This window comes from Oxyura jamaicensis, chromosome 9, assembly GCF_011077185.1.
Source record: "Oxyura jamaicensis isolate SHBP4307 breed ruddy duck chromosome 9, BPBGC_Ojam_1.0, whole genome shotgun sequence".
NCBI lineage: Eukaryota > Metazoa > Chordata > Aves > Anseriformes > Anatidae > Oxyura > Oxyura jamaicensis.
The window spans coordinates 17,095,175-17,122,684 of NC_048901.1; the positions used below are offsets into that span (position 1 = coordinate 17,095,175).

Genomic DNA, 27,510 nt, shown 5'->3' on the forward strand with positions numbered 1-27,510 from the left:
TGGTATGGACTCCATATTCTAATAGAATCGCTGTGGCTAGAATTAATATCAGGAGAGTTTGCCTCTTTTTGTCAATCAATAATCCCTCACATAACAAAGGAGGACTATAAATATTTCCCTCCTTGGGGTCCGAAGTTCACTGTTGTCCATTACACTTCGGTTTAGAGGTCTCCAAAGCCAATGCTTCATGCATGAAGCGGTCGATACTGGTATTTGCAGCATAAAAGCCAAAGCTGATGACATACATAGAAACCATCTCATTGATCTTGCAGTACTCAGAGAAAAGGTTATTTCAAACAAAAATAGCAAAGGGTCTTAGTATAATGCTGAGCTCTAATCAGATGAATAACTAATCATAAAGCTCCTAGCAATTATATACCGGTAATTGGTGGAGGAAGGTTGCTGGAAAAATCTGGTTCAACCTTATTATGGTAATTAGCTTATTCAGCACTAGTGTTTTTTTTGGTTTGTTTTTTAAAAAATGATTTAAAGCTACTCTCACTGTTTCACCTACCTCTGATATTTGCATTGTTATCACTATCTAGTATCTTGTCCCTTTCCACATCAAGTCAGTAGAGGATTCACACTGGACTTAGAAGTCACACTTCAGTCAGAAGTAATTTTTTTGGTCCTTATTTTTGTGGGTCATAGATATCCTACTTCCTGGCTTTGTTTTCAGGTAGGGGAATATGTAGTTTCAGCAATGTGCAATCATCATTCTGGATGATGGTGAATTACACTCTGGTTATACAGCAGAGCCTTGCGCATAGTTAAATCTTGATGGAGAGAAAGCTAGCAGCCAAGCACACTTTGAGGAGCAATGCTGTTTGGACAGGAGCTATGAGGAGTCTGTCAGAGTTACTCTGTGCCCACTCTGCCACAACATCGCCAATACCAGATCTGCCCAGGCTGTGCTCTGCAGACCTCCCCTTCTCCTTTTCAGAGCTGGTGGAGCAAAGTCTCTCCAGGTCAGCCATGTGAAGGAGGGATGAAACAACCTCCCTGCCACCTCCTCTATCCAAAAGGAACCACAGTAGGGCTGCTGCCTGAGGTGGCAAGGGAGTATGTTGGTCTCAGGAGGGCAGCTGTATTGGAATGGCCTTGTCCTCCTGCAGAGGAGAGTGCATGGGGGGCACGTCAGTGCTAATTCATACCACAGCTTCTATTGCCACAAGTCCCTCAATGACAGGATCAAACTGCTTTGTCTTCCTGTCTCAGATCAGCTGAAATGCAGGGGGTTACTGAGGTGGGCAGAGGAGCTCCAGCCTCACTCCCTCAAGCCCATTCTCCACGAGATTTAATGGCACTGCAGGGCTTGGTACCCAGGAGTTGCTTTCTGTTGAGAGACCCCTTGTCCTGGGAGATTCAGAGGATAGTCCCCATCACTGCCACTTGGGGAGGGTCCACTAGAGGGCACAGAAGGGTGTAATCACTCTTCTAGACACAAATCCTGTAGGAGCAAGGCCATTTTACTGTTTATGCTGCATTCAGAGCATAAAAGTCCAAAATACCTAGACAGCACAGCCTACAGAGAAAAGCCTGTGAGATGGATGCTGATCCTTTGAAAATTTGGGTACACAAGTTCTTTAAGTTTTTCATCTGAATTATATTAGACTGAAAAAGCATATCACTCCTTCATTGAAAGTTACATGTGTGTAATTTTGATGTCTAAGAACTATAGTTCAAGTCATTTATGTTGGTTTTCCTACTCAGAAGTAAACACATCCCTTCATTTTAGTCTCTAGAAGATAGAAGAGTGAAACTAATAAGTGCTTTAGCAGAGGTAGTGATCTCGTGTGAGACTTGATAACTTCAGTTACAGATTAAGTTACGAATTGTAAGAGTCTTAAACATCTAATAAGGAAACACCCAGATTATGAACATATTTTACAGCAAAATAAGACCAGAGTTGACATGATCTTCCTTACCACCTAGAAGGTGGTCCTACAGCACCCAGACAAGGATGGTGACAGATTTAAATGACAAAGATAACCTAACATTAATCTAGTATGTCTAAACTACAAGCCATAAATAGCAGAGAAAGTACCTGAAGACAATAGTGCCCCCAACACAAGTGGAAGAGGGACTGGGAGCCCTTTTAAATGGAGCCACTGGAGCATTGGGCAGAGTGATTAAGTGATGACTAGTGATTAGATGATTAGTGCAGTCAGGACCCTTGCTACATGCTGCTGCTAATTGCAAAATACTTTCTCAGCACACCCTACGTGCTCTAAAATACCTGCCATGTCCACTACTGGTGCTGTTATGTGGGATCAGTCAGATGTTGTGCCTGATTTTTAAACTCCTTGTTAGTGTTTTGTTTTTATTTCAACTGATTAGCCCATTCTTAGCTGTTTCAGTTCAACTGCCTTCACTATCAGACCTGCTGCCTCTGAGAGTATGTAGTAGTAATTAGCCTGACACAAACAACAACTGCAAAACCTTAATGAGCAAGATGCTATTTTAAAATACAGTGTTGAATCTGCAGATATTATCAGATAAAGTTGGAAAACACTCTAGTGTTCAAAGTTGCAAACAGGAGATAAATATTTATTGGTATGTCCCCATTTATCATCTGGCTTTACTGCAGTAATTGCAACTGAAATTAGACAAATTGTATGAATACCTTGGCCTTCGGTTCCCAGCTGAAGATTATTCTTCCTTGTGCTTCAGTATTTGTAACAAGATTTTGAAGCTCCTGTGATGCTTCTGGTGCAAGTAAATAAATACTGCTTTATTTTTTTGTACACTTGACAGTTGTTACTCTTGAACCAAGTATATTTAAAACAAGGCAGACAGGTAAGTATTTTGCACAATTACATGAATTTATGCTACAAAGGAGCAGCAAAGAAAGAGTTAAAGAGGCAGTGGCAGGGAAGGATTATTTTCCCACCTGAAGCAGGTATCAGTTAGGGGCAGGTGTTAACAGTAGCCCTGGTGTGGAGAATGGTTCCAGGGTCTACTTAAAGGAGCTGTGGAAAGAGGTACTAGCTGGAAGCAAAGAAATAACGAGGTAGATGTTTAGGCAGAGAAGGAAGTACAAAAAGGGAGGCTGGGGGGGGGTCTGTGGGGTACCTAAATGCTATGTAGGAGGCTGATTTGAGGTTTGAAGCTTGTGTGCTGTGTTGGAGAGCTGAATTGTGAGAAGTGTAAAGGGTGCATGCTGTGCGGAAAGTTGCAAGGATGTACAGGAGGATTGGAGGCTCTTGGGAAGCTGGAAGGCTGCCCTGGAGATATGGGGCTGTGTAGGAGGCTGGAAATCCCTGTGTTGCTTGGTAGGCTTGAAGGCTGGTCTGAATCTGATGTTATCACCTCATGGGACAAAGAGACTTGAGGAAAAAAAAAAAAAACTGTGCTTATTTATAAGAGATCCTAAGGATGCCTCTGAACATAGGGATGCAAGCAATAGCTAATGATTATTTATCAAGGCATTAAATAATTAGATTTCCCTTTAGTTAAATAGTAATCTTGTGGAGTTATTAACCTCCAGCTTTCAGAGGTGCTGGGGCTCCAGGTGGTAGAAGAAAAATTAGGGACTATTCACATGTTAATGTGTTTTAAGAGGAAGCAGCACTTCTACTGAGGTCTGTGTGTGGCTTTGCTCTGTGCTGGGTTGTGGGGTCAGATGGCACTGAGGATTTTTGTAAGGAAGATCTCTGTTGGTTCTCTGTACTGGTACAGCAGCAGATGTGCTAGGAACTGGAATTCCCTCTTAAGGCAGTACAGTCTCTAGCAGACATGCTCACCTACTCAAATATTCTTCATTTAGTGGTGTGTGCATACAGATAACGTATGGTTCAACCTTCTCTGCTGCCCCTACATAGCATGCCTCTGCCAGTACATAGAGCTGTGCTCCAAATACAGCTGTCTAAGAAGGCAGCTCTGCTGCTGAGGTGGTGCTGGCAGATATTTCTGGTTTGTGGGTCCAGAGAGGTGGTACCAACACAAGCACAGGTGTTTGGTAACTCAGGGAATCAAAAGTGAACTGGCAGACAGGCCTGTTTTGGGGAGCAGGTAGGAGAATGGCATGCCACCATGCACCTCCATCCACTCTGAGGTCACATCAACAGTCCTGTATGTAAGTCTGAGGTGGTTTTGTTCCTGGCAGCAGAGTAGTGCTAACTGTGAACCTGCTGCTTTGAGCTGCTTCCAAACCATTTTGGTGTTGCTTTTTTTAAGCTGAATTTCTTTATGTTTAAAGATTCCCTGTTGGCATAAACCAATTCAAAGGACTCTCAAGCGAGTAGGAAATGTATACATATATGCTTTTAGCATGTTCCTTCCCAGATTTTTGCTTTTGTGGTGCAAAGCTTTAGGCAAAATTATTCCTGCTGCTTCCACTGCCCCCCAGCCCTTCTTCAAATGGTTCTCCGATGCATTCTTAACTAAAACCTAAAATACGGGTACTCTTAAACTATCTCGCTTTATTGGCAATTAAATGGGAGATCATCTGTTTCACGAGGGTAGCAATCTCTCTGTGGTGCCAAAGTGCTCAGCTGAGAATCACTGCAGAAGCACAAAGCACTGTTTCATGTGATACTTCCTGAAGTGGGCTTGTGTCTAGTGGGGCTCGGGTCCATAAACAGATGTGCAGTTTAGATTTTTTTGAGTTAATATGCGCTGGTCAGCGGAAAGTGCTTGCAGTGGGGAACAATTTCTTTATCTCATCGGAACACTGCTCAGCTTTAGGCAGTACAAGTCCATCGTGCTGTTGCAGCCAAAAGCGTGGTCCTTTCTGTGTGGTGGTTGAAGGATGCTGGGGCTGAATTGGCAGGAGAGGTCTTTGTGTGCTGTCTCTTGTCAGGTGAGTTATCTCAAACAGCTGTGTGCTGCTTCTGAAGCTGACTTTTAGACCTCTTGTGCTCTCTGTGGACCTACCTGCTTGTTAGCTTATGCAGTCCCCAGATAAATTTGGCTTGTTACCAAAAGAAGTGATGCTAATGCTTTGTATATCCCAGCTGGCTTTTTAGCAGCTCTTCCCTGGCTTTGACGTAGCATTGAAACTCTTGGTTTCCTGTAAATCTTGTGAGCATAGGTTGTGGGAGAGCAGCTCATTATTTTTGCCCTATTATTAGACATTACAGAACCAAGTTAGTGTAAGGTAATAAAAAGTAGTGATGGTGCTGGTTGGGGAAGAGAGGAGGAGGGCTGGGAGTGTGGTTGCATGTGGTAGGGCAGTGTCTCTTGGAAAGCTTGGGAAATCACCCTGCAGATTGGGTCTTTCTGTAAACTTAAACCCATCAGGCACTGGGCAGGACAAACTCGGTCTGCCTGGGTGTAGGTGTGTGAGTGTCCAGCCCTTTTCTGAGGCTGCCCTTGGGGGTGCACACAAAGGAGAGTGCTGCAGTTTCTTACTTGCAGGAGCCCAGCACTGAGAAATTAGAGGTGTGTCCCAAAAGACGTGCCCCCAGGGTTCTGACAGCAGCCCTGGTTTGGGGAAAGAATAAGAACGGGTACTTCACAGTTGCCAGACTGTTGCTTAGTTAGGGGAGTAACTCTGTTCTGACTGGCACAGTCATGTCTATTTCATCCTCAGTTCCCTAGGGGGATGCAAGCATTGCCCTAGGGAATACGGAAGGAGTGTTTGTGAATCTGCCAGCTGAGAGCCCAATCAGTCAGTCTTGGTGTTCAGAAGAGTAAAGACATGAGTTCCTTTCTCCCAGCGGGCTGCTCAGGTAACCACTGTGCACAGACATGCAAACAGGAAGAGATCAATTGTCCCTGAAGTCCGATATCCCACCCTGTGTAGTAACTGATGTTAAGCATTAGAGAGACAGCAATAATGTTGGACGTTCCTTCACTGTAATTTGTAATGTGAGAGGCTGTTTCTTCCTGTTCAGCTAACGTTTGGCACGTGTCCAAAAGCCTTGAGTATCAACAGCCCTTGTGATTCTTGCAGATCCTATTTTTATCCTCACGTCTTTGTGGTTCTCCTTTTTCTGCTCTAAATTGTGAATTACAACAGAAAAAAAAAAAAATATGCTGCTTCCATCAGGGAATGTGCACAGCTGCTCCTTAGGGAAAGAAGGCGTCCTGGTGGTCTTGGATGAATGGATCTAGCAGCTGTTCTGTGCTGCTGATGCCCCAGTGATTGATTGCAGGGTGGAAAGAGGTGAAGAGGGAATGAAAGGGGAGCAGTGCAGTGTTCTGGATGCTGGCCAGAGTCAGGGTTACTCGCAGTGGAGGTGATTCAGTGTGTCAGTAGCAAAGTACATGGAGGAAAAAAACATGTTCATTTCTTAATATCTAGAGATTTTTCTCCTCCAGCATTCCCACTACTGCTGGAGGGCACAAAGACTGCTTGTGCATCTGCCTCTCACAGTGTACGCTGTGTTGATGGCAAGGTGGTCGTGCTGTTTAGGAGCATGAGAGAATGGTCAGAAAACCAGGACACTAATCCAGTGGGTATAGCACTGGCCTTTTTTTTTTTTTTTTTTTTTTTAAAGAGGATGGTAAAATGAAAATGAGTATCCCTGGATGTCTGTATGGTTCTAGCTTCAAGATGGCAATGAAGGCTGTCTACTGATCTTAGCTGTGCTCACTCCAGGTTTGACAGCTCACATGGTAATAAATGTGCACCAAGAGCGACAGAGTTCTTGTTTCCCACTGCTGAGAGTGACCAAAAATATTTTCCTTGTCAGTTAGGAAGTCACTTTAAGCAGATCAGTGTAATGAGATTCTGAAGCCATATGGCACTGGAATTAGTGCCTTCTAGTGCAGTAACCGCATGGTGTAATTGCAGTGGTGCTGTACGCTGAGCGTAATTCCAACTGCACAAGTTTTTCTTCTACTCATTCTTTTATCTCGTTTTGGTTTGAAACAATGCCTGGGATGTCGCTCTTGCTTTAAACTTTTTTTTTTTAAAAAAAAAAAAGAAGAGGAAGGAATTCTGGCTTTTTATTAGTTAGAATAAAACAAATGGAGGTTAATAGAAAATACAGGTTTCCTAGATGAACAATGAAATGGATTTTACCTGTAGCTGCATTGAGTGTTTGTTCTCTGAAAATGAACCTTCACTTCAAACTGCTGAAATCCCTTGTGGCTCATCAGAGTCATGGTCTCGATGGTGAGGAAGGCAGAAAGGTCATTGAGGTATATATGAAAAGGAATAGCATGTTTCGGCATAGTCAACAAAGAACAGTTCAGATAAAACATTGGGATAGCGTGAAGCTGGAGTTTCAGTAGTGAAATCTGGATTTTTCTTATCTTCTATATATATAAATCTAAAGAGCAGCAATGCATTTACATTTTCTTTCTCAGCCTTACAATATACTGTGCATTGGTGAGGGGAGCTGCTGATCTCCATGAATAATAAATCTCCTCTTGATCTCACTGTATTTTTATTAATGTTTTTGAAATCATAGGTGAATGGGAGAGGCAATTTTAAGTCCTGTCTACTAAACTTTGATTCTTACAAAGTTCCATTGAAAACAGCCATCTATTTCCCCTCAACTGTTTTAATGACTCTGTCAGTTGTGAACAGAGGGTTTCCTACAGTCTTTTCTAGCTGCCTCACTTACATGTGCAGCAGAGGCAGACTTCTGTCCCTCCCTCCTCTGGCATATAAATACAGTTCCCAAACTCATTTGGAGTGAAGAGGCAAGAATTGAGATTCATTGGGACCAACATTATTGAGATCCTGTGTTTGTTGCTTGTTCTGTGATTAACGGTGTTAATTATTGGAGCACTACCTTTGGGGGCAGGAGAGTCTTATTCCACGAGGAAAAGATACGGGGCTTAAACACATTTAACTGATTTGACTTTAAATTTGTGGCAGTCCTCTGACTGCATAAGAAGATGCATACCGCCATTACTGTATCCCTAACAAAAAAGCTCCAATTCCAAGGTGAGCTGGTATTTCTAATGGAGCTAGGAACTACTGCAATTCCTGTTTTGATAATGTCAGCTGAAGATACCTGGGTTTTCTTATTTCTCATGACACTTACGCTATTTACTTGCTTATTCATTGTCAGCCCAACCCAGATAGGGTTGCTAGGCAATACTGGTAATTCATGAGCATAAAATGTCCTCCTCCTTATTATTTTCAAACATTTTGCTGTGGTTGTCTGGAGCAGCAGGAAAGAAACTCCCCTCCATTCTGAGGCAACCTCTGGAAGCAGCCCAAGGAAACATGCCTGCTTTTCTTCCGTACCTGCTCCCTCCACTGTGCTCTGTTTGTGTTTAAAGAACAGTGACTTGCTTTCATTCAGGCTGATAACCTTTTAGCTGAAGAGGGAAAATTGGGAAGAAGTTAATTATGAATGCTGAGCGCATATTTGGTAACGTGCTACATAAAAGCATTCCTGCAAACCAGCCATCTCTGCATCTCCTGAGCAGACACTTGGCGCAGTACAGAGGAGGTAATTCTTTGGGAGGTAGCAAACAGTGCAGCTCTCAGTGCTCCAGTGTCAGAGGTTTCTGATAACCTCAGGAGAAGCTGGCCAAACTTCTTGTGAAATGTGAATGCAATCAATGTACATGAGAATAAACAGATTTTTCTGTCCACTGATCCTAGCTCATGCACCACAGCACTCCATCCCTCAGGTAAACCTTACGTGCCCTGGAACTAAATGGTAAGCAGCCACAGTCAGCTTATTTTTTTGTTTGGAGCTGAGTGGTGGCAGTGGCATGCCAGGCATCTGAAATACGTATTTAGCAGTGGAAAGGAGCAGTGTTTCCTAGGGAAAAAACGAGACTTAAATGATGTTTACCTGCACTTCAGAAGCTCTCATCTAGGCCAGGTTGCTTTTCACATCCCACTTGTAGCATCAAGCCTTCCCCTTTGACCAGCATGTTTCACAGAGCCTCCTGATGCTAAACCATGTGGTGGGAACAGCATATGCAAGGGCGGATGGCAGACAAGCATCTCATCACAAAGGCTGGATCCTCCCCCGCTGTATATCTATGTATGTGCAAGGTTGAAGTGCAGTTATTCTGTGTATGTGTGCACACATGAATGTACTGTCAGAAAAGCTTATTTTCAAGGTATGTCACGTTTGCCTTTGCAAGGACATCCTGAGCTCCTGAAATGAAAGAGTAGCTGTACAGAGGATGGAACAAAGGCTTTAAGAAAATCACTGGGATATGTTTCCCCTTTTCTTACTTCATGATGACATTTTTTTTCTACAAATTCTGCCTTCTGTGCTGCTGTTCTCCCCATCTGTAAAATATTGCAGTCCCCTGGGGATTTAATATGGAAGCTCTAATAAATATTTCACAAAGGAGGATGAATCTGGTCACCCAACAGCATGCTGTGCCGTTGTCTTCACTCTGCAGGCAGGGTTTTGGCAAAGAGTAGGAAGGTGACCAGCTTTATGCCATGCAGCGAGCTTAGGGGAGGGAGCACAAATCTTTGAGAGCAAGGATCCCTTTATAGCTAGCTCTCTGTCAACAAAAGGAGAGGGTTTGGGAGCTGACAGCTCACTGGTTGGGGAGCACTGGAGCTGGTAGGGGAGGACTAGCGCTGAGCTGACTTCTGTGCTTTAGCCACCAGGCATTCCTGCTTGTCCATGTAGTTAGTTGCCATGTGTAGCAGCATCACGTGAGGCTTTTTCTCCTGGGCACTTTTGTCCCCCGTTGTTCACTCTGTTAATTGGGTTCCTCCTTTTTCACTCTGTCTATGGATGAGCTGTGATCTGAGGCGGTCATGAGCTGAACACGGTGCAGCTATGTAAAACACCAAAACGTGTTAGTGACTGAGGCAGAAGGTGGCACAGCCTTTCCTCATCTGTATGCAAGATCCTTGCAGCAAGCTTGTTCTGTGCCCAGGTCCCTGCGGTTGAGGTCTGGGTTGCAGCTTGGCTCTCATTTATGAAGTTCTTGTTGTATTCTTTGCACTGTCACCAATACTGGCGTTGTGCCTGTTTGTACATCTCCTGTGCAGTTCCCTGTGCTCCAGGGAAGGCTCCTTTTTGTTTCACTGCATCGGGACTGAGTGTTCTCTGCAGTCAGTTCCCTAAGTACTTATTTCTTCACAGGACTCTATGATTACTAATTTTTATTAGGGAAATCATTAAGAGAGGGGAAAAAATCAAATATCCAGCACCTCCAAAGAGAGACTTCTAAATATATGTTCAAAGACCCAAATATTAATGTCAAACTCATGGATCCAACTTCTTTTTAAGAAAGGTTTGGGTGAGGGTTGTACAGCTAGCAGAGCATTCCTGCCAGCAATACTTCTGTTCTCCATTTGCTGTTCTGTTCGTTGAGATTATCAGATCCTGTGAGCAGGGACTGTACACAGCAGCAGAGGGCTCTTCTGTATGGTTGCAGCTTCCCAGCACCACTGCCAGGCATGAATAATTGGTCGAGCAGCTCTGCAGAGCAGTCTCCTTGCACTGTCCAAGCTGAAATGCTGAAGCAGAAAAAGTGTCAGTAATGAGGAATCATAAGCCTTAAAGGGAGTGAAAGTCACAAAGAAAAACGTTTTCTTAAAAACTTTGTGGATGTATTTGGTATGCTCCTTAAGGGGAGCATCCGGTGATATTGCAGTGTGCTTCTGGGATCTTCCACCTACATCATAGCTCGTAGGATAACTTTAAATTAATGATAAGGAAGCCATTCAGGGCATTGGCTGTGCCGAGGTTCACAGGTTTCATTTTGAACGAGAGAATGAAGTAAACTGATATTGAAAGCAAGGAGGGAGAAACAACCACAGTCAGTAAGCCTATAAAAGTCTTAGCCAATTGCAATGGTGAACATCCTGCTGCTGAGGATGACCTTGAATGAACTAAGTGGGATAAAGTCACCAGCCTGGACTGACGGCTGAAGAACCAGGCTGGATTCCAGCAAACAGCAGATTCCTGACGAGTCTCCTGCGCTCTGGCAATGGCTTCTCGGTGTCGGAGATGTGGACAACAGGTGCCCAGGAATCCACCTTTCACTGCTGTCCGGATAACAGAAGGAGAAATGAAGTCTTACCATGATTTTATAGGAGGATGCATTAGACTGGAGCGTATGGCAAAGAAAGGTATGTGCAGCATCTTTAAAAGAAATAGCATCTTCTCTTAGTGGTAGCTGCACTGCATTCCTAAGAGATTTGCAAAAGGAGCTTGTTTTTTCTAATGCTTTTTCCGAGGAGCCAGTGGTAAACAATTTAAAGACAACTGGCTGGATTTGGATATTAACTCTGGCGTGACTGTATCATTTGGCTTGACTGTATATGTCTGGGATATTTGCAGTGATTTAACCCAGACAAGGTTAAAAGGGATGCTGGATTCTTTCTGAGTAAATGTTTATTTCACTCGGCTGTCAAACAGTGAGATTTCTGTGTATGTCTGGAGCATGTCTTTGTTGCACATTTAAAATACCCTTTTGAAATGAATGTAAGGAGATGGGGCAGTGGGTTTCCTGTCATACTGACCCTGTCACACTGTGCTCCTAATGTACTATGTAGAAGGTCAGTATCTTTTTCACTGTGACGCTTCTGGTTTCCCTGTACCATAACAGAAACCTGGACTGTCAAGGTTTTTCTGCTCTGCATGTTTCAGGCTGAGTACAGGGTAATATTCTACTCTGAATGGGTTGCTACTGTGAGATGCTGATGTCGTGGCAATTTTTTCTAATTGCGTGTTAACTCTGAAGTGGAGTGATGTTAGTTGGAATCTATGCTGCTGACTGTTTTGTCAACCATCAAGACTGCTGAATCATAGAGCAGTTTTTCTGTTTGTTGTCATTAAAGAGAGATTAAGGAGCCCTTTGGTGTCATTTGCTCTATTAACTTGAATAAATACTTAGCAAACCTGAAATCCAGAAGTATATAAAATGTTCACTAGTACATGACAAAAAGATCCCCAAAAGGCATGCAGTATAGTTGTACATTCAAACTGATTTTTTTTTTTTAATGATTTAGTTAGCTCTTCAGCAGAACTGTTTCAAAATGGTCACAGGCTGAAGTTGTTGAGCATTTTGGTTCTTCTTTGATTACTCTTTGGAAACTTTTGTATCTGAGAATTGCATTCAGTCTGGGAAATCGAGACTGTTCTGCAGGACAAGAAGGTGGACCAGAAGCAGGTGATCTGCTGGCAGCCACTGCTTGCAGCAAATCATGCCTTGCAAATGCTTTCTTTAACAGGGCTCTAATGCACAATGCCAGGGTTTGAAAACTGCAAAGCCAGCCTGTTGTACCTCTGCTTCTGTTGGCCATTTATCCATGCTGCTTTTTGGGCTCAGTGCCTACCTATGCATTGTTGGATTTGGCTGACCTTTCGCTAACTCGGATGTTTCCAGTCGCACTCTTTGTAACGAGGCATTCAGAGTTCACAGCGTAGCATGGCAGAAATGTCTGGTATCTTGAGTAAGTAACAGAATTCCTCGCCGTTCCTCCTGAAGCTTTGATCAGGTCCTTCCAGGTTGCTTATGGCTCTGTGGGCCTACTGTAGCCAGAGCTCAGGCATCTGCTGTTTTTTTTTTTTCTTCCTGTAGGTAGAGAGGGGAAGACACTGGGTTTGCCATGGTTACTGTTCCCAGGGAAACACCTTTCCTGCCTAATATGCTGAGAGATGACCTGGCATTGTATTACAGGCAGAAATCCCATGGAAAATCATTTTCTGGTAGAGAATGAGTAGTGTATCAACGCAGTCTAAGCACACTCCCATTTTGTGAGGCATAAAAGATCTTTTCTGCTTCTGTTTAAAATTCTACTGAAGAGGACATATGAAAGGCAGAAGTTAGGTTACCGTTAGGGATGAGGTGCCTTCAGCTGCATGAGCTGTGGAAGTAAATTAGTGACAACTCTGCATGTGGTGACCGTGTTGGAAGGGGACCTGGCAAGGTGGTGTACAATTTTGCATTAACAACGTCCCCTATGTTCTTCTGCTCTACCATGAACTGACTCTGGCCTGGTACTCATCTTTGTCATGTTTTGGCCTTAGTTTTTGTATCTGAAAAGTAGAAGCAGCAGGAATCACCTCCCTCCATAAATAGTGGATCCTGTCGATGACCACTTACAGTGAACTACAACTCTTCTGTGAAGGTGAGACCAGTTCCCTTTGTGGTAGGTGCTGCATAAACACAGGGAAGGAAAGATGATCTGTCCCAGAGAACCTGGGCTCTGCCTGCCCCATCTTGCTAGTCCTTTGCTACTAGCAGAGACTTGTTGATAAGCTTTAGGGGTGTGCATGTGCCTTTTACTCAGGATGGCTCTGTTTGAACATAGTGACAGGATCATGGATTTCCTTTGCATATTCTGACTTGACTCTAACTTGGGGAATCCTTTCTGCAATGCAAAGATCCAGATGAAGTATTGTTCAGGGCTGGTGTTTACTCAGTAGTACCTCAGGCACTCTGAGGTACAAACCATTTTTCACATACAGACCGCAGCTGTGGAGCCCTGGGAATATTCTGTGGCAATTGTCTCTCTTGTAGTAAATATCACAGCAAGAGGAAATAGACACAGGTAGTTACAGCAGAAGCAGAGGCCACATGGTTGCAGTCAGGCCTGCAGTGACAGCCCTTTCCTGTGGGGTCATAGATTAATATCTCAGCTCTGTAGGCTTGAGTCTTACAAGGAATGAACAGCCTTTGCAGCTAGTGTCAGAAAAATGCTTTACTCTTTTTTGGAATGATGCTTGTGAGCACAGTGATGCTGTGGTATTTGCTGAAGAAGTAATATCTTTTTATCTTTGTCTAATCTATTACCTACTAATAGCTCAATGATGAAAAGTCCCTTACAGCTTCTGTAGCTATGTCTTATTTCAGACCACATTCATCCTGATGGGACCAGAATAAATCCCTGTGCGTACCCAGCTGCCTACTTCTATGCTGTTCCCTGGGTTAAATATCAGTGGCAAATGCAGCTGCACATAACCTACATTTGCTCAGCAATGCCAGCAGCGAGCAGTGCTGGGATAACCCAGAATCTGGATCATACAGGTTCAAGGCTTCCTTTGAATCCATGGGACTTGTTTTGATGAGGGAAAGTGTGGTTGTAGTCTCCTGCTCATATGGAGATGAAAATAGTGAATGCTTGCCAAAAGAAATCACTGTGAGAGGGTAGTTGAAAGGCAGTTTCCTTGTGGCTAAGTGATAACTGCTGAGAGCTCCACAGCTTGACAAAGAGGATGAGGGAAAGGAGCCCTGGCTCCATCACAACAGGCAGAGGAAGGTTCTTGCTCTATGAGCTGGCCTACAGGATCTGAAGGCCCCTTTGGCATCTGATCTGCAAGTATTTTGGGCACTGGTATGTGACCCTGAGACTCTGGGAGCAGCAGTTGACAGGTGTGGTCCCTGAAAACCAAGGGGAAGCAGACCCCAGAATGCCAGGGAAGAAATGTGGCAGTCCAGAGCTGATCCTCCTTGTAGTGCTCTCAGTTCCATGCTCGACATCTTGAAACGGGAAGTGAAGCATAGCTCCTTGGCATGAAATACAGCACTCTTGGACAGCGTCTCATGTCTTTCCAGCAGTGACATGGCTTCTCATTTCACCCAGCTGCTGATTAACATCTCTTATGCTTTAGGACCCCTTCTGCCAAAATGATTTCCCCAGATGCCCTTAGTAGCCTGCCTTGTTGCCAATGCTCAAGTCCTCCAGTATCTCACAAGGAACTTCATAGCTAATGGGCTTGATGTGGATGGACGAGCATTGTTTCTGCGTGCTGTGGAGCTTGAGGCTGCGGGCTACATTTTAACTGACTAAATGAATGTTTTGTTTCTTTTTTTTAACTGTGCTCAAGGCTGGTGACTACATAAAACAGGGTAGTGAATCTGCAGACACCAAGGAGTACGTAGTTCATTGAGGCTATTCAGGATTTTGCAGATGTTGCAAAAACAGACAAGATCCTCAGTCAGTAATTTGAGAACCTATCTCTTGCACTAACGTATTTCTGATTTTGTTCTGCCCTAGGACACAGGAATGCTGCAGTTCTGACTGCCCAGCAATCATGGGTGCTTGCTCTGTCCCACTGCTGTGTCTAAATTACTGCTGGAAATGAAAAGCAATCCTTCAGGTCTATCTGTTCATGAAGACTGAAGTATTTGAAATGGGTTTAGAGCAGTTAAGGATTTAAAGGCAGAAAATGTCTTCTTTAGTCTTTTCTACAGAAGGAAATCCTATCTGAATATGGCCAGGCCGAAATTTCTTGTACTTCTTGAAGCACCTTTGCCTTCAGTGGTGAAATAAATGAGGAAGACCTTCCTTTCCCACATGGCTGGCCCTCTCACAAAGGCACTAGTTGCTGGGGAAAGTGACTGTATCATGTGAAGACAGAAATCTGCAGTGAAAGGTATTTCAAAACCCATTGAGATCCAGCCACAGTACCTCCCTGTGCACTGATCAGTATTTTTCTTGTTTTATTTGTATACAATATCTATTTTCCTCTCATGTAAAATGCTACCTAGGGAACCTGGGATATTTTATCTGCTTCTCAATGCAAAGGAAATAACTAAAATAAAATACTCTGTTTTCCACTGAAGTTTTTATAACAAATATTCTTATCTTAGATGTTTGTGTCTCTTCATTTCTTCAAAGTGTGATATGCATCTTGCTTTGCTGCTATTGAGCAACACTGACTGCTGCTTACCTAATAAAAAAAAGTCCAGAAAATGGTAATGAAAATAGGGAAGGCATAGCTTAATTTCCATTTTAAAAGTTTTGAGAGATAAGTACTATGGAGAAGATCAAGAGAACAAATTCTCAGAAGGCAAGTTATAGTAGAGGCCTTCTGGGTACTTATGTTTCTGTTCCTCCCAGGATACCAGAACAAGAAATAACTCGGTAAAATGGAAAAGCACTAAACATGGATAGACAGATAGTGGTAATTGGTAATGTTTTGTTAACTTGCAAGGGCTTATTACCACAAGATAATAGCTTAGTTTGCTTTTTTTCTACTGCCTGACTTGTAGTCTAAGTTGTCTGGGAAGAAGACTTTAGGGAGAAATGGTTCTGAATACACAGGATCTGTGCAGGGTTTTGATCCTGGCTCTGCCAGTGGAGCTCATTGTCCAGTTTCATCCAGATGTGCCACTTCACGTGCCACTTAAGGACCCAATTCTGCTGTGACGTGTTCATCTTGTGTATGAATTCCGTTGCTGCTTTATTATCTGAATCTTTCTGTCGATTACCCTGCCCAATGAGCTTCCTTAGTTGTGGACTTGTCTCCCTCCCTCGCAGGATATTATCTAACAGAACCACTGGTGCTCCAGTAGAAAAGAATGATAAATAAAGCTCTGCTGTATCAGCCTAGCTTCCTACCTATAAATACTTGGACTGTGCCAGGTGTCTTGTTCCAGTTTTAATCATAGTGGCTCATTCCACTTCTCAAGGGCAAAAAATCCTCCAGGCTTCTGCAGCAGACAAGAATTATTGACCAAACACCTTTTTTTCCACTTTTTTTTTCTAAGCCAGGATGTCTCAGCAATTCTGTTCTGCACAGAGGCTGCACCTTATTCATATTCAGATCTTGTTTTTGTCTAAGTTATTAAACTGAGGATTGCAGAGTTCAGTCTTTGTCTAAGCTCCCATCACCACCTTGATAGAGAGCCCCCACAGCAGCATACTTCAAGGAGCAGAGGTCTGTATGACTGAAGATCTGATTATGAAATGCTGTGAATTAAGGTCATCGTCTGCTAGCACTGGGTAGAGCAGAGGTGACATGGGAAGAGGTGAAGGAATGGGCTACCTATAATATTCTCCTTTGAACCGGTGCATTTTGACTTTACTGCTGGGCTCAGGAAGGGAGATCTGCCAGTGAAAAGATGAAAGTGGTGGGAGCTATATTTTTTTTAAAATCAAAAACAGAGAAGTCAATGGGTTGGAAGTTAAAGTGAGAGCTTTGAAACACAAGCCAATTTCTTTGTGTTAGGCCAGGTGCAGGGGAAGCAGTGGATTTGCTGTTGCCTGGAGTCTTTAACATAAGATTAAAGAGCTTTCTAAAATGCTGGTTTAATCCAATTTCTGTGAACTTCTTGTGTGTTCAGTAAGTCAAACACAATGAACCTGGTGGTCCCTTCTGGTCCTACAGTGAAAGAATCAGGGAAGAGGATCTGAGTTAGAGGCACTGGGGTATGAACCAGTCCTTGGCATGCTTTCAGAGTGCCACACTTACAGGTGTGAACGCATGAGCATGAGGGGTCAGATGCTCAGTGTAATGAAACAAAGGATCAGGTCCTTGAATAAAATAAAAAAATCTGTTGGTATTACAGATGTTTACCAGTAACACAAAATTGAAACATCAATAAGTAGCACCCTATTCCGTATGTTGGTGGGACAAGATGTTATACTACTGCAGTAGGCAGGGCTAAGCCATCTGGGTATGGCAAAAACTTCTTAGATGTACACCTTTACTGGCTGTGCAAATGAAAGATACCTGATACTTTTCTTTCTAATGAAAGAAACTGAAAATGATTCATGATAAACTTTCTTTTGAGCATGCCTGTGGATTCAGTGAGGAATTCCTTGGTGCCCCTTTTCAGGTGAGTTCATTCCTCTCCATCTCTCTGGAGTCCTTCATGAGGTTATCAATTTATGTTCACCTGCCAAGTAGCATTTAGCCTTCTGACTCCCAGCTGGATCTGCCACTTCATCTGCAGCAGCTCTCCAGCCAGGACTAAAACACTTTTCTGAGCCTAATGATCTGGCACGCTTATCGGCCGCTTCCATGGACTCCACACTTGTCCACAACCCTTAGGTACTTCCCCCACCTCTGCCCCTGGAGGAGAGGAGCCTCTGCAGGCAGCTTACGGCTGCTGCCCGGGAGAGGGCAGTGCCTGACACCAGACCTTGGCTGCGCGGACCCAGCCTGGTTTGGGGCCCTGCTGGAGAGGAGCTGGGGCTGGGGCTGCAGTTTGGTTCATGTCGGTTCGCTGTGCTGAATCTCCCACCCACGGCCTCCCCTCCTGAGAGCAAAACACAGCTGGAATGGGAGACAGCCTGGCTGTAAATCAGTTACATGAGAGCGTTTGTATCAGTGTGGGCAGCAGAGTAGTACTAGGGATGTGCTGCAGCTGTGGAAGGAAAGTGCAATGTAAAAACACGCCATGCATCTTGCTGCTCTCCTCGTTTACCTTTATCTGTCTGTAACGCTGCAGCTGTCTTAAGCTCTTGTGCGTATCTAGTACCCTAGCATGGTGATGCTCTACTTTGATCTGGCTTTTTTCTGTAACTGCATACAAAATCCAGGTAGTTTTCTCATGCTGTGCCATAATCGTTGCAACCCTGGGTATGTTATCCTTAAGGTGGAGGTCCATGCTAGTAGCCTGACTATAGACAAATTTGGCCTGCTGTTCGTTTTGCAAGTAAGGGAAACCAGGAATGACCTGGATCCCTCTCCCCATGCCTCAGTTTCCATATCAATAAAATGAATGACACTTGTCTCTTCTGAGCCAGGCTGACAGCACGGTTTACAGAAGAAACGAGAAGTTCCTACTGCATCGTGCTTCCTGGGTGGCAGCCGTTCTGCTGCACTCCAGGTGAAGTGACCTGTATCTGAAGTTACTGAGCTGCTGGGTGGATGGTGGCACAGGGACATTTTCGATACATCTGTTGCTTAAAGCAATGAGCCAGTGCTGCTTCAGACAGGTCAGCTCCACGTTACCATTGTCACACCAATGTATTTCCTTCAGGCACTGTGCAACCTTGTGTCCTAGAGTATTTGTTGATCTGGTTATTTAGAACTGCTTACTCCCCTGCCCGAGTGCTAGCTTTGTGTTTCCAACTGAATCGATGGGTTCTGTGCAGTCTTTTCCTTTGTCTTTAAATAGCAGCACCATGCTGGTGTGTGGGTGTGCCTCTGGGATAGTCCTCAGAGATAGCTATTCACAGCCACGCTGTTGGTTTCCCTTGGCCCTGAACACTCTAGTATTTAAAGTTATTTTAATGAGAGTGCTTTCGGTGCCTCAGCCTAGGCGAGTGATTTTGTTCTGTGTCTGTAGGGATGTACCTTTATTCGTCTGTGCTAAGTTGTGAATGCCTCCCAGGCGTCCGAGGATCTGAGTGGAGAGCTCAGATCTGGGAGGGAAGAAGCCAGCTGTACCTTGAGGAGGGTTAAAGCTTGGGTATGGCGTGTGTCAGAGGTCTGCGCTGCGATTTGCGTTGGAGCAGTTACTAAGCAATTTGTGCAGTCTCCTCCAGGAGAGCGTCAGCTCTTCGGTGCACCGCTGTTTAGATCCAGGACTGCTTCCCCAGAAGGCTGCCTCTCTCCATCCCTCCCCTCTGCCTTCTATGAACTCATTGCCGCAGCAGGACGCCGGAGAAGCCAGCCCGGGACGCAAGGGAGGACACGTGCTTGTGAGTGCGTATGGGTGGCTCTGAGGGGGAGACATCGCTCTTTGAAGTGGTTCTATTGCTTTTTCTAACGGGCATCTGAACTGAGATGGTGGTGACAGCTTGGAGAAGGCTGCTGCAGGGGTGGCTGGCTCTCTTCAGCCAGACAGTCTGGCTGTGAGCACTGTTAGTCCCATTACTCAGCTACACGCTCAGAGCGCTGCTGGCGGTAGCGATGGCTGCTATGGCTCACTGTTTATCTCCTATGGCAGTAACCAGGGAAATATTTTTGAGCTAACTGGCCTCTCTTCAGGAGTGAGCAAGAAAACAATCCTTCAGCCCCTGAGCCGAGTGGTCCCTCATTAAAATAATTATGTGGATAGTCTCTGAAATGATTTTGCTGGAAGGAATAGTTCAGAACTGAGCCAGTGACTAGAATTTTTTTAGGTAAGGTTTCAGCTGTGAAACTGTCTGCTGGCAAACTCTGGGGAGGAAGGAATGAAGTCTGCTATCCTGTCTGCTATCTCTTGATTAGCTTAGTGTCAAAGTATTTAACTTTGCAGTTTGCCACATGTGTTTTTTGTTATTCGTGATGGATTTTCACAGGACAGTGTGGAAATGTGAAACCATCTTTTATTGAATTCTGTTCTCTGACCAGGAATTTGTGTTCCAGCAATCCAGGGTTGCTGTGAAGCATGCATTTTTTGGGAAGATGATGAATTAACTTTCCTCTGGCAAAATTTAGAAACTATCAAGAAGCGTTTACAGCTGAGGGAGTAGACAAGGTGCTGGGTTGTGCTGCTGTAAATCTGGATTCAGTCCGTGAAGGTGTTACCGAGATTAGACCTTGGGCTTGAATGTCTTTTAATCAGGGAAGTTTGTTTTCTGGGAAGCAGAATATAACTTCTATATGATATCCTTTGTGCTCTGTGAAAACAGGTAACATCTATTTCAAAGCAATTATTTTGCTGTGCAGATGATGTGGAATGGTGTTTCTTTTCTTCTTTGCTGATTATGGATAGTCAATGGTGTACGAGATTTATTAATCACTAGTATCTCATGATTTTAGAGCAATGTTGTATCTTCAGAATGGGATGGGATATGAAGTCACCTAAAGTAAATAGTGATAGTGTATGCTTTAGTAATTTTGTATTATTTTTAAAAAGTTAGCTTTTATGGTGATCATTACTCAAGGATTCATAGATGTGTGCATAAACGCATGATGCGTTGTGACACTAAATAACTGTAGATATCCTTAAAGTGTGACACTCTGTACACACCAAACAGCCAACATCAAAGGATTGTTTTTCAAGAAGTGGTTAATTGGAAAATGTGGCAAAATCAGTTTCTTCCCCCAGGGAAGTCTATACCAATATTTTTTAAAGTTGGCTTAGAAAGCTGAAGTAAAGCCCGGAGGGTGCACATTAGCAGCAACAGCACCACATATGGCAGCAGCAGGGACCCATCCTGACTGGGTTCCTGAGCCTGCTCACCAATTTGACTCAAGTGGATACATGATTTTTAAACTATCAATTCTCCTGATTGAGAACTGTCAAATTCACTGCTTCCAAGTCTTGGGATTCCCTGGGCTCAGATTCTAATTCTGTATCTGAACTTCCTGCCTCTCTTCTGTCATTTTAGATAAGTACACGTTTAAACATTTAACAAAACAGACCTCTAAGTATGTGTACATTTCCTCTAGTTTTAGTGCAACAACCAGGAAGCCTGGATATAAAGCCACTGATCCTGGTGGGAGTTCAGGTTCGGATCCAAAATAACTATGGTTCACTTGCATTTCCAATGTAAAGGAGTGTGCTGGACTCCTTGCGACCTGAAAAGCACTGCAAGCAAGTCCTTAAAGTCCTTGCAGTTTGCTAACAGCTGTTGTTGTCCTCTGAGGATAAACTAGAAATTTCCCTTTTACATTGTGGCAATGCTGACCTGCAAATAAGTGGGAATTTTAATTCTCCAGTGTCCCTACCTCCTTGAGGCCTGCCTGTCTGTAGTACTGCGGAAGGACAAGAGAAAGGATGGGATTTCCCTTCTGTTGATAGCTGGGATTTTAGTTCCTCCTAGAGCAAGCAATCTGTAGCACATGTGGCCAGCTTGCAACAGGAACTGATCTTGCTGTTTCTCTATTCAGGCTGGAAGAATAAACAAACTATCAATGAGTAAACAGAGGGCACACATAGTGAGTAATAAATAGAATTTTTTAAAAAAAAGAAAAATCCCAAACCAAAAGCTTCTTTCTCTGGTGTAACAACCCTATAAGTACATTTTGGCCTTCAGGAAGGGGGGCGCTTTACTTAAAGGCTTGCACTGGAAATTCTGGTTGGATAGAGTATTTTAAAAGCCTTTAGCCTGCTTAAACCTTTTCGTTGATGACATGCAAATTTGACTGTCTCCTTTTTATGTTTAATTCTTTAAATCTACCTTAGCGCTGATATACACTTTGCTAGCTGGGGTTTTGTTCATGGCCAGAAGACACAGAACTTGAGCGTTTGAACTGTAGGTGCTTCACAGCTTTCAGACTCTGAAATCATGATGCCTTTTGGTAATTTTAAAGAAAAATGAGAATGCCTGGCATTAGGTGTCCTTTAACTCTCTTCAAATGAAATCTCTGGCCTTTTGCTTAATTCTGTCAATTTTCCCATCATAACAGCAATCTGATTTTTTTCCCAAATCCACAGTTCTGATTTAATACTGTGAGGGTCATCCTTGACTGAGCTTGTTCAAAGTAGAAGGAGGCTGATGTACTCTACCAATTTTGCAGAGACATTAATTCACTCCCAGCTGTCTTCCATCCCTCCTTCTTCCACAGCATGATATAAATGTGAATTGCATAATTAGGCTGTCATTAGGAAGAGATGAACTTTGCTCTGAAAATTTGTAACCCATTATTCCAAGATTAGTGACTTCAGACGGGGGATTGAAGAACTCCCCTCCTTTTCCAACAGAAGGCCAGGCAGTTGCAGCATTCAGCCACTACAAACAAAGAAACCCCAGTGTCTTGCTATGGCTGCTTGCCTTGGGTTGTCTTCCATGGAGCAGCAGGCACTGCTGCGTCAAGCTGCTTGGCGCAATCCAGTCTTTCACTCCAGCAGGTCATCTCACCAATGCTGTTGGAAACCATTAGTTGCCATTAGCATATAAACTAGTTTCTGCTCCGAGAGGACGGGGCAAGATTATGTTCAGTGGAGCTTTTAATCAGCTTCTGCTGGCGTAGCTCTGAAGGCAGCAGTCTGTGTGCTGTGCACCAGGGCTGCAGGAATGAATACAGCTGTGACGAGAAACAAAATAGCATGTGTTGGGGAAAACCCAAGCATGTTGCACTGCACAGTGAAGAATTAAGAGCATAACTGAATGGCTTTCCTCTGGAAAACTGGATAGCAAAATTGCAGCTAGCCTCTCTAGAGATCAAGAAGGGAGGAGAAGCTGTCAGACGTGACTATAGCAATTGCTTTTCTTTTTCTTCCCCCTTGGTAGAAAACCTTGGGAAACAGCAGTGCAAGGCTAATGCTTCTGCAAGGAAACTGGTCTCACGTGCAATCATTTGAATGATCTCTGCTAGGAACTGAACATACAGCAGTTACGGAGGAGCACCAAGAGTAGATAAACTGACATGTTTCATTTTTTGCCCCTCAAGTATCACATCCTTATTCACATTTTAATTGTCCTGGCAAATTGAATTAGCTCAAGTAATGAAGATCTGCATGGTATGTGTAAAGATTCACCTTTGGTGACCTGTGTAGGGCACTGGCATTGTTCCACAGAATACTGTTTGATCGATTAAACTTTGTTCTCTTTTAAATTTGAGAAGCTAAGTGTGGCTGTGGCTGCCTTGTCAATTAAAAAATAATAAATAAAAATAAAAAATGAAGACCTCAGGAGGAACCAGACAAACTAGGAAATGCTCGAAAAGGTTGCCTAGAGAACTGTGCTCCAGTCCCTTGGCTGGTGTACGCCTTGATATGATGTGCAGTTTCATGGCTATGTGCATTTTTGGCAGAGGACAGGACTGTTTTGGAGTGACCAGGGGTTGCTAAATTTCTTCTGTGGATATTAACAAGGTACAACTAAGCAAGGCAATTGTTGTCAAACTCCTGTGACTTGTCAGCTTCCTTAACCTTTCCCATTGACTTATTGGCCCCTGTGTAATGAATTAAAACATGCCAATAAGGTTTTCTGAAGCAGTCCGTGAACCTGCAGCTGTTAGTCTGGTATGCTGGTAGCGAGCTGGTAAAGCAGGGTTTTCTCAGCTGTGGCATACATCACATAAGAAAATGGCATGTTGCTGCTGCCTGAGAGGCTGAACACCACATCGTGTGTACGTGTGGCTTGCAGTATGCAGGCCAGAAAGGCTACAGGGCCTCCTGGGATAAAGTCTAGTGGAAGAGATGAACTGTTTAATGCTCACTAATTCCAGGCAAACTGTCTTGGTTTAAAAACAAAACCAGACCTGTAGGATCATTTTGGTTTGCTTTTAAGATTTTTTTTCCAGGTTTTTATTTTAGTCAAAGATTAAAAGCTTTCTTTATCAGCCCCAAGTAATCGTGTGTTTCCAAGGACTCAGACTTGATTGCTAACTCTGCGCTAACTCATAGTCACCAAATCTATTTTTCACCTTTCTCATCATCTGAAAGTCTTGTACAGAGTGTGGGTTTTACAGGAAATCCTACGTGGCTCGCTGGAGAAAGTCTTGCCCAGTCAGGGGATTTGAAGAAACCTGACTGGCACTCCGCAGTTCTTGCTTCTATTACCTCATCTTACCCTAAAACCACAAATTTCTTGTGGTAGAAAAAGGATCTTTAGAAACCAGAAATGAACTATTTTTAAAGCAAGCTACTACAGCAGCTATATGAAGGGAGAATTCTGTTCTTCTCGACTGTTTGATATCAGTGATGCCTTCATATTGGCAAACATCAAAAGCAAACTGTTGGGCTGGCAGGCTCTCTTACCCTGGAGCAAGTCTGAGAGAGGCTGGAGATGGCAGCATGTTTCCTAGTTCATTTTTCCCTTCTGTTGAGCCTCCTTGTGATGGTCTCAGCCACTGTAGAAACCTTTGTTCCATATATGCAACTGCTTGATACAAGCTCAGCCTTGGCCACCCAAACCTGAGTGCACCTGTTGGACTTCATGGTTTTCACAATATCTTCGCATTTTCCAGATGCTGTAATCAACAGTGCTTTCTTCAGCAGATGCTCCAGGGTATCTCAGTTCGGAGGGTCCACGCTCTGTTTTAAATGTTTTTTTTTTTTTTTTTTTTTTTTTTTTTTTTTTTTCTGCTCCCATATTTTTTTGGTATTTAGTCTTAACACCCCTTTTCTCATCTGCCTCCATCTTGCTGCCAACTGTGCTTCGACAAAGATGGCTCTATTACTACTGCAGTGATTCAGGAGCATTTAAAGTAGACTGCGCAAAGGACAATAGAGGTCTTTGACGAAAGACCTGGAGACGCTTGTCAGTACCTCTTGAGAACTGCATTCATACATTATAGGCCCTTTTTGTTAGGGGTTCTTCAGATATAGTATTTGTCTGACTCTAAACAAGGCCATCATCATGCTGTTTTTAAGCAGCTAGTGGAGAAATCTGGCTTGTAGTGTTCTTGGCTTCGTAATAAATATCCTTGTATATTTAAAGGTGTTGTTTTGCTTTTCCTTAAACTCCAAGCATGTCCAGAGTAGGACCTGTGGGGGAAACAGCAGAGTAAAAAGAAGGAAAAACTTAATGAGTTACTGTTATTTTGTTTGCTTTACCCGTTTGTTTTCTCAAAAGATGGAGTGTTTTTATGGCTGTTGGCTGGTATATCTATGCTGCCACCATATAGATAATAAATCTATCCCTTCCTGCTCAGTGGGCTTTCCTTTGAGAAATTCTGAACATTACTAAAATCGAGCAAATTAACTGTGATTCATTACTCTGCTCTTCCAGTTGCTCTTAGCCATCTGTAAGAACCAGAAAAGCTGACAATAGGCTGCATAAACAGGATGGAAATTGAGGATACCACATTAAAAACATAACTCATTTCAGTCTGACTTTTCCCCTCTTTAGTTCCAAGAGATGACTTGTAGAATCCACTCCCTGGAGACTTTTTTTCCTATTGCTTGCAATTACTTCCTTGTTTAGTGTATCAGCCCACATCTATGGCACTTCTCTTCATGTGGTGTCACCCTCTGCCTAGGAGAAGGCAATGACACTTCCTCTCCAGTTACTGTCTTGACATTAGTGAAATGTTTGAAAGTCGAATGAGTCCAAAGAATTAGGGAATGGACACAAAAATCCAAGCTGTATGTAATTTTAAACTAAATTCCTAGTTCCGGAAAGGATCAGAATGGATGTCTGGAAGTAAAATAAAGACAATATTTGGGGCAACAGACTAGGATGCAGGAGAAGCAATTTCTAACCTCTCTGACTTCCCTGTCTCTTTCTGGACAGTGTATTTTAAACCAGGTGCCCCAAGGTATTTCAGTGCATACCTTGTGTTGACATCAGTGAAGATCTTGGTGCTTAAATACAGCAGCTATTTGCCTTTAGTCTGCTCTCTGATCCATCTGCGTCCTCCTTCCACCTGTTGCCTGGGCGTTTCAGACAGCTTAGTACAGAGGCAGCTCTACAAAGCCATACCTGGCTGTTGTCTGTAGCAGTGAAGTGGCTAAAGGCCCAATTGTAACAGGTACTATTGCAACATAAAGCTGGATCCTGCCAGTTAAGATAGCAGATATTCCCGAGTAAAAAATGTTGCTTGTCCAGACTGTGCTGAAGAGCAGGGAGAAGAGTTACCTGTTCCAGTAAGTACCTGTTACTGAGAGACATCAAAGTAGCTCAATGCAGATTATACTTGCTGGACACTGTATAGATCACACAGAATCCACATGTGCAAATATTGTCAATATTTTTCTTCAGCTGCTTGTCAAGATATTTTTAACTTGTCAGCATTTACTTCATAAGAACAGGCTTTGTTTTCATGTGAAGAAAGCTTCACAGCCCCTGATTTCCTCCTTTTACAGTATACTCGCTTGTAGCGGAAAAAGCATCAGCAAAGGAAATCGTTCTGGGTTGGTTGGTTACACAAAGTCTTTAAGAGGTGACCAGGGAGTTTGGAGTGGAACGTGGTTCTTTATCTGAAATAGACCTTACTGTTTCAACGATTGAAAAGCTGCTTTACATGGTGGCCCAAATTCAGTAGCTTAATACAGAACATGAATTAGTAAGGGGCAGTCTGTCAGCTTGAGCAAATCTGTGACGAACTCCAGGAAGTCTATTGGAGCTGGTTTATGAAATGCTCTGTGAAATCAAATGGCAATAGAAAAGTAAGTAGGCTGAAAATGAGACTGTAAGTATCGTAAACTTATCCATGACAGTCATATCGTATCTGCACCAATAGTCAAGCCAGGCTATTTTCATTTGAGTGTCATCTTTGTTTTGCTGGGTTTTTGGAGGATGTAAAAATTGTCATTAAGGTTTTATTAACTCATTGAAGGTTTCTGCTTTCCTTACACAGATGAAATCATGCAGCAGGAGATACGACCACTGGTTGCAGTGGATATAATAGAACAGCTTCACAGGCAGTTTGCTATCTTGTCAGGTAAGAATTTTCTAATAATTACGTTCTGGGATTCTCTTGGAAATGTGCTGGAATTTGTCATGCTGACTGTCACTCTTCAGCTCTGCACAGCAGTTGCAAAAGCATTTTTATGTTACCAGTGAAAAGGGCTGTTATAATTAGACCCTCACAGTGCATGGAAGTGATAAGTGCCAGCTTGCTGTGCTTGCTTTTCTTAAGGCGAGTTAATTTTCTGTGTTCTCCACAATGCTAAGAAATTAAATAAAGCTTTCTGTACATATATTTCCACAATGTCCAAGCTCGTTGTTTGTGGGAAAGGTTCTCGTTTATCAGGGAGTTATTCATGACCTCCCCCCTCTTCCTCATTTGCCTTTGTTTTAGAAATGATTCATTTCTATAGTGTAAGGTTCTAATCTTTTAAAGATTTGATTATACCATATTCCTTTGTTTGCCTGAACATTGCAATTGCACAAAGTGACGCAGTTCCTGCCCCAAAGAAATAGTTGATACTGAAATATTTGCCAAATTATTTGACATATTTTGGCTTCTGCAGAAGAGAAATCCTTGTTTTGGTCCTAAAATGGCTTCTGCTGTAGACGTTGTGGCCTCTGGCAACATCTTTTGTCTCTTTCTGTCTGTTCTGCAAATAAGGAAACTAAGATTTTTTGTTCCTTCTTCCCTATAGACATATAGTGAGGTATCATTAATTTGCACAAAACACTTAGATGGTCACAGTATGGTATTCTTG

The 27,510-nt window shown here is 43.2% G+C and overlaps 1 protein-coding gene across 11 annotated transcripts in view; it reads left to right on the forward strand.

Annotated features, from left to right (window-relative positions):
• The window catches only part of MCF2L2 (MCF.2 cell line derived transforming sequence-like 2), a 154,526-nt gene that overhangs the window by 9,355 nt on the left and 117,661 nt on the right, over positions 1-27,510 (forward strand). For 5 of the 11 annotated variants that reach the window (XM_035334035.1, XM_035334037.1, XM_035334039.1 and 2 more), the window contains exons 1-2: positions 10,286-10,969; positions 26,700-26,783. In XM_035334035.1, coding sequence (XP_035189926.1) covers positions 10,828-10,969; positions 26,700-26,783 — 226 coding nt within the window. In that variant the 5' untranslated portion in view covers positions 10,286-10,827. Of the gene's footprint in view, positions 1-10,284; positions 10,970-26,322; positions 26,509-26,699; positions 26,784-27,510 lie in introns of those variants that run through there. The other 6 variants (XM_035334040.1, XM_035334038.1, XM_035334041.1 and 3 more) reach the window with 5 other exon arrangements.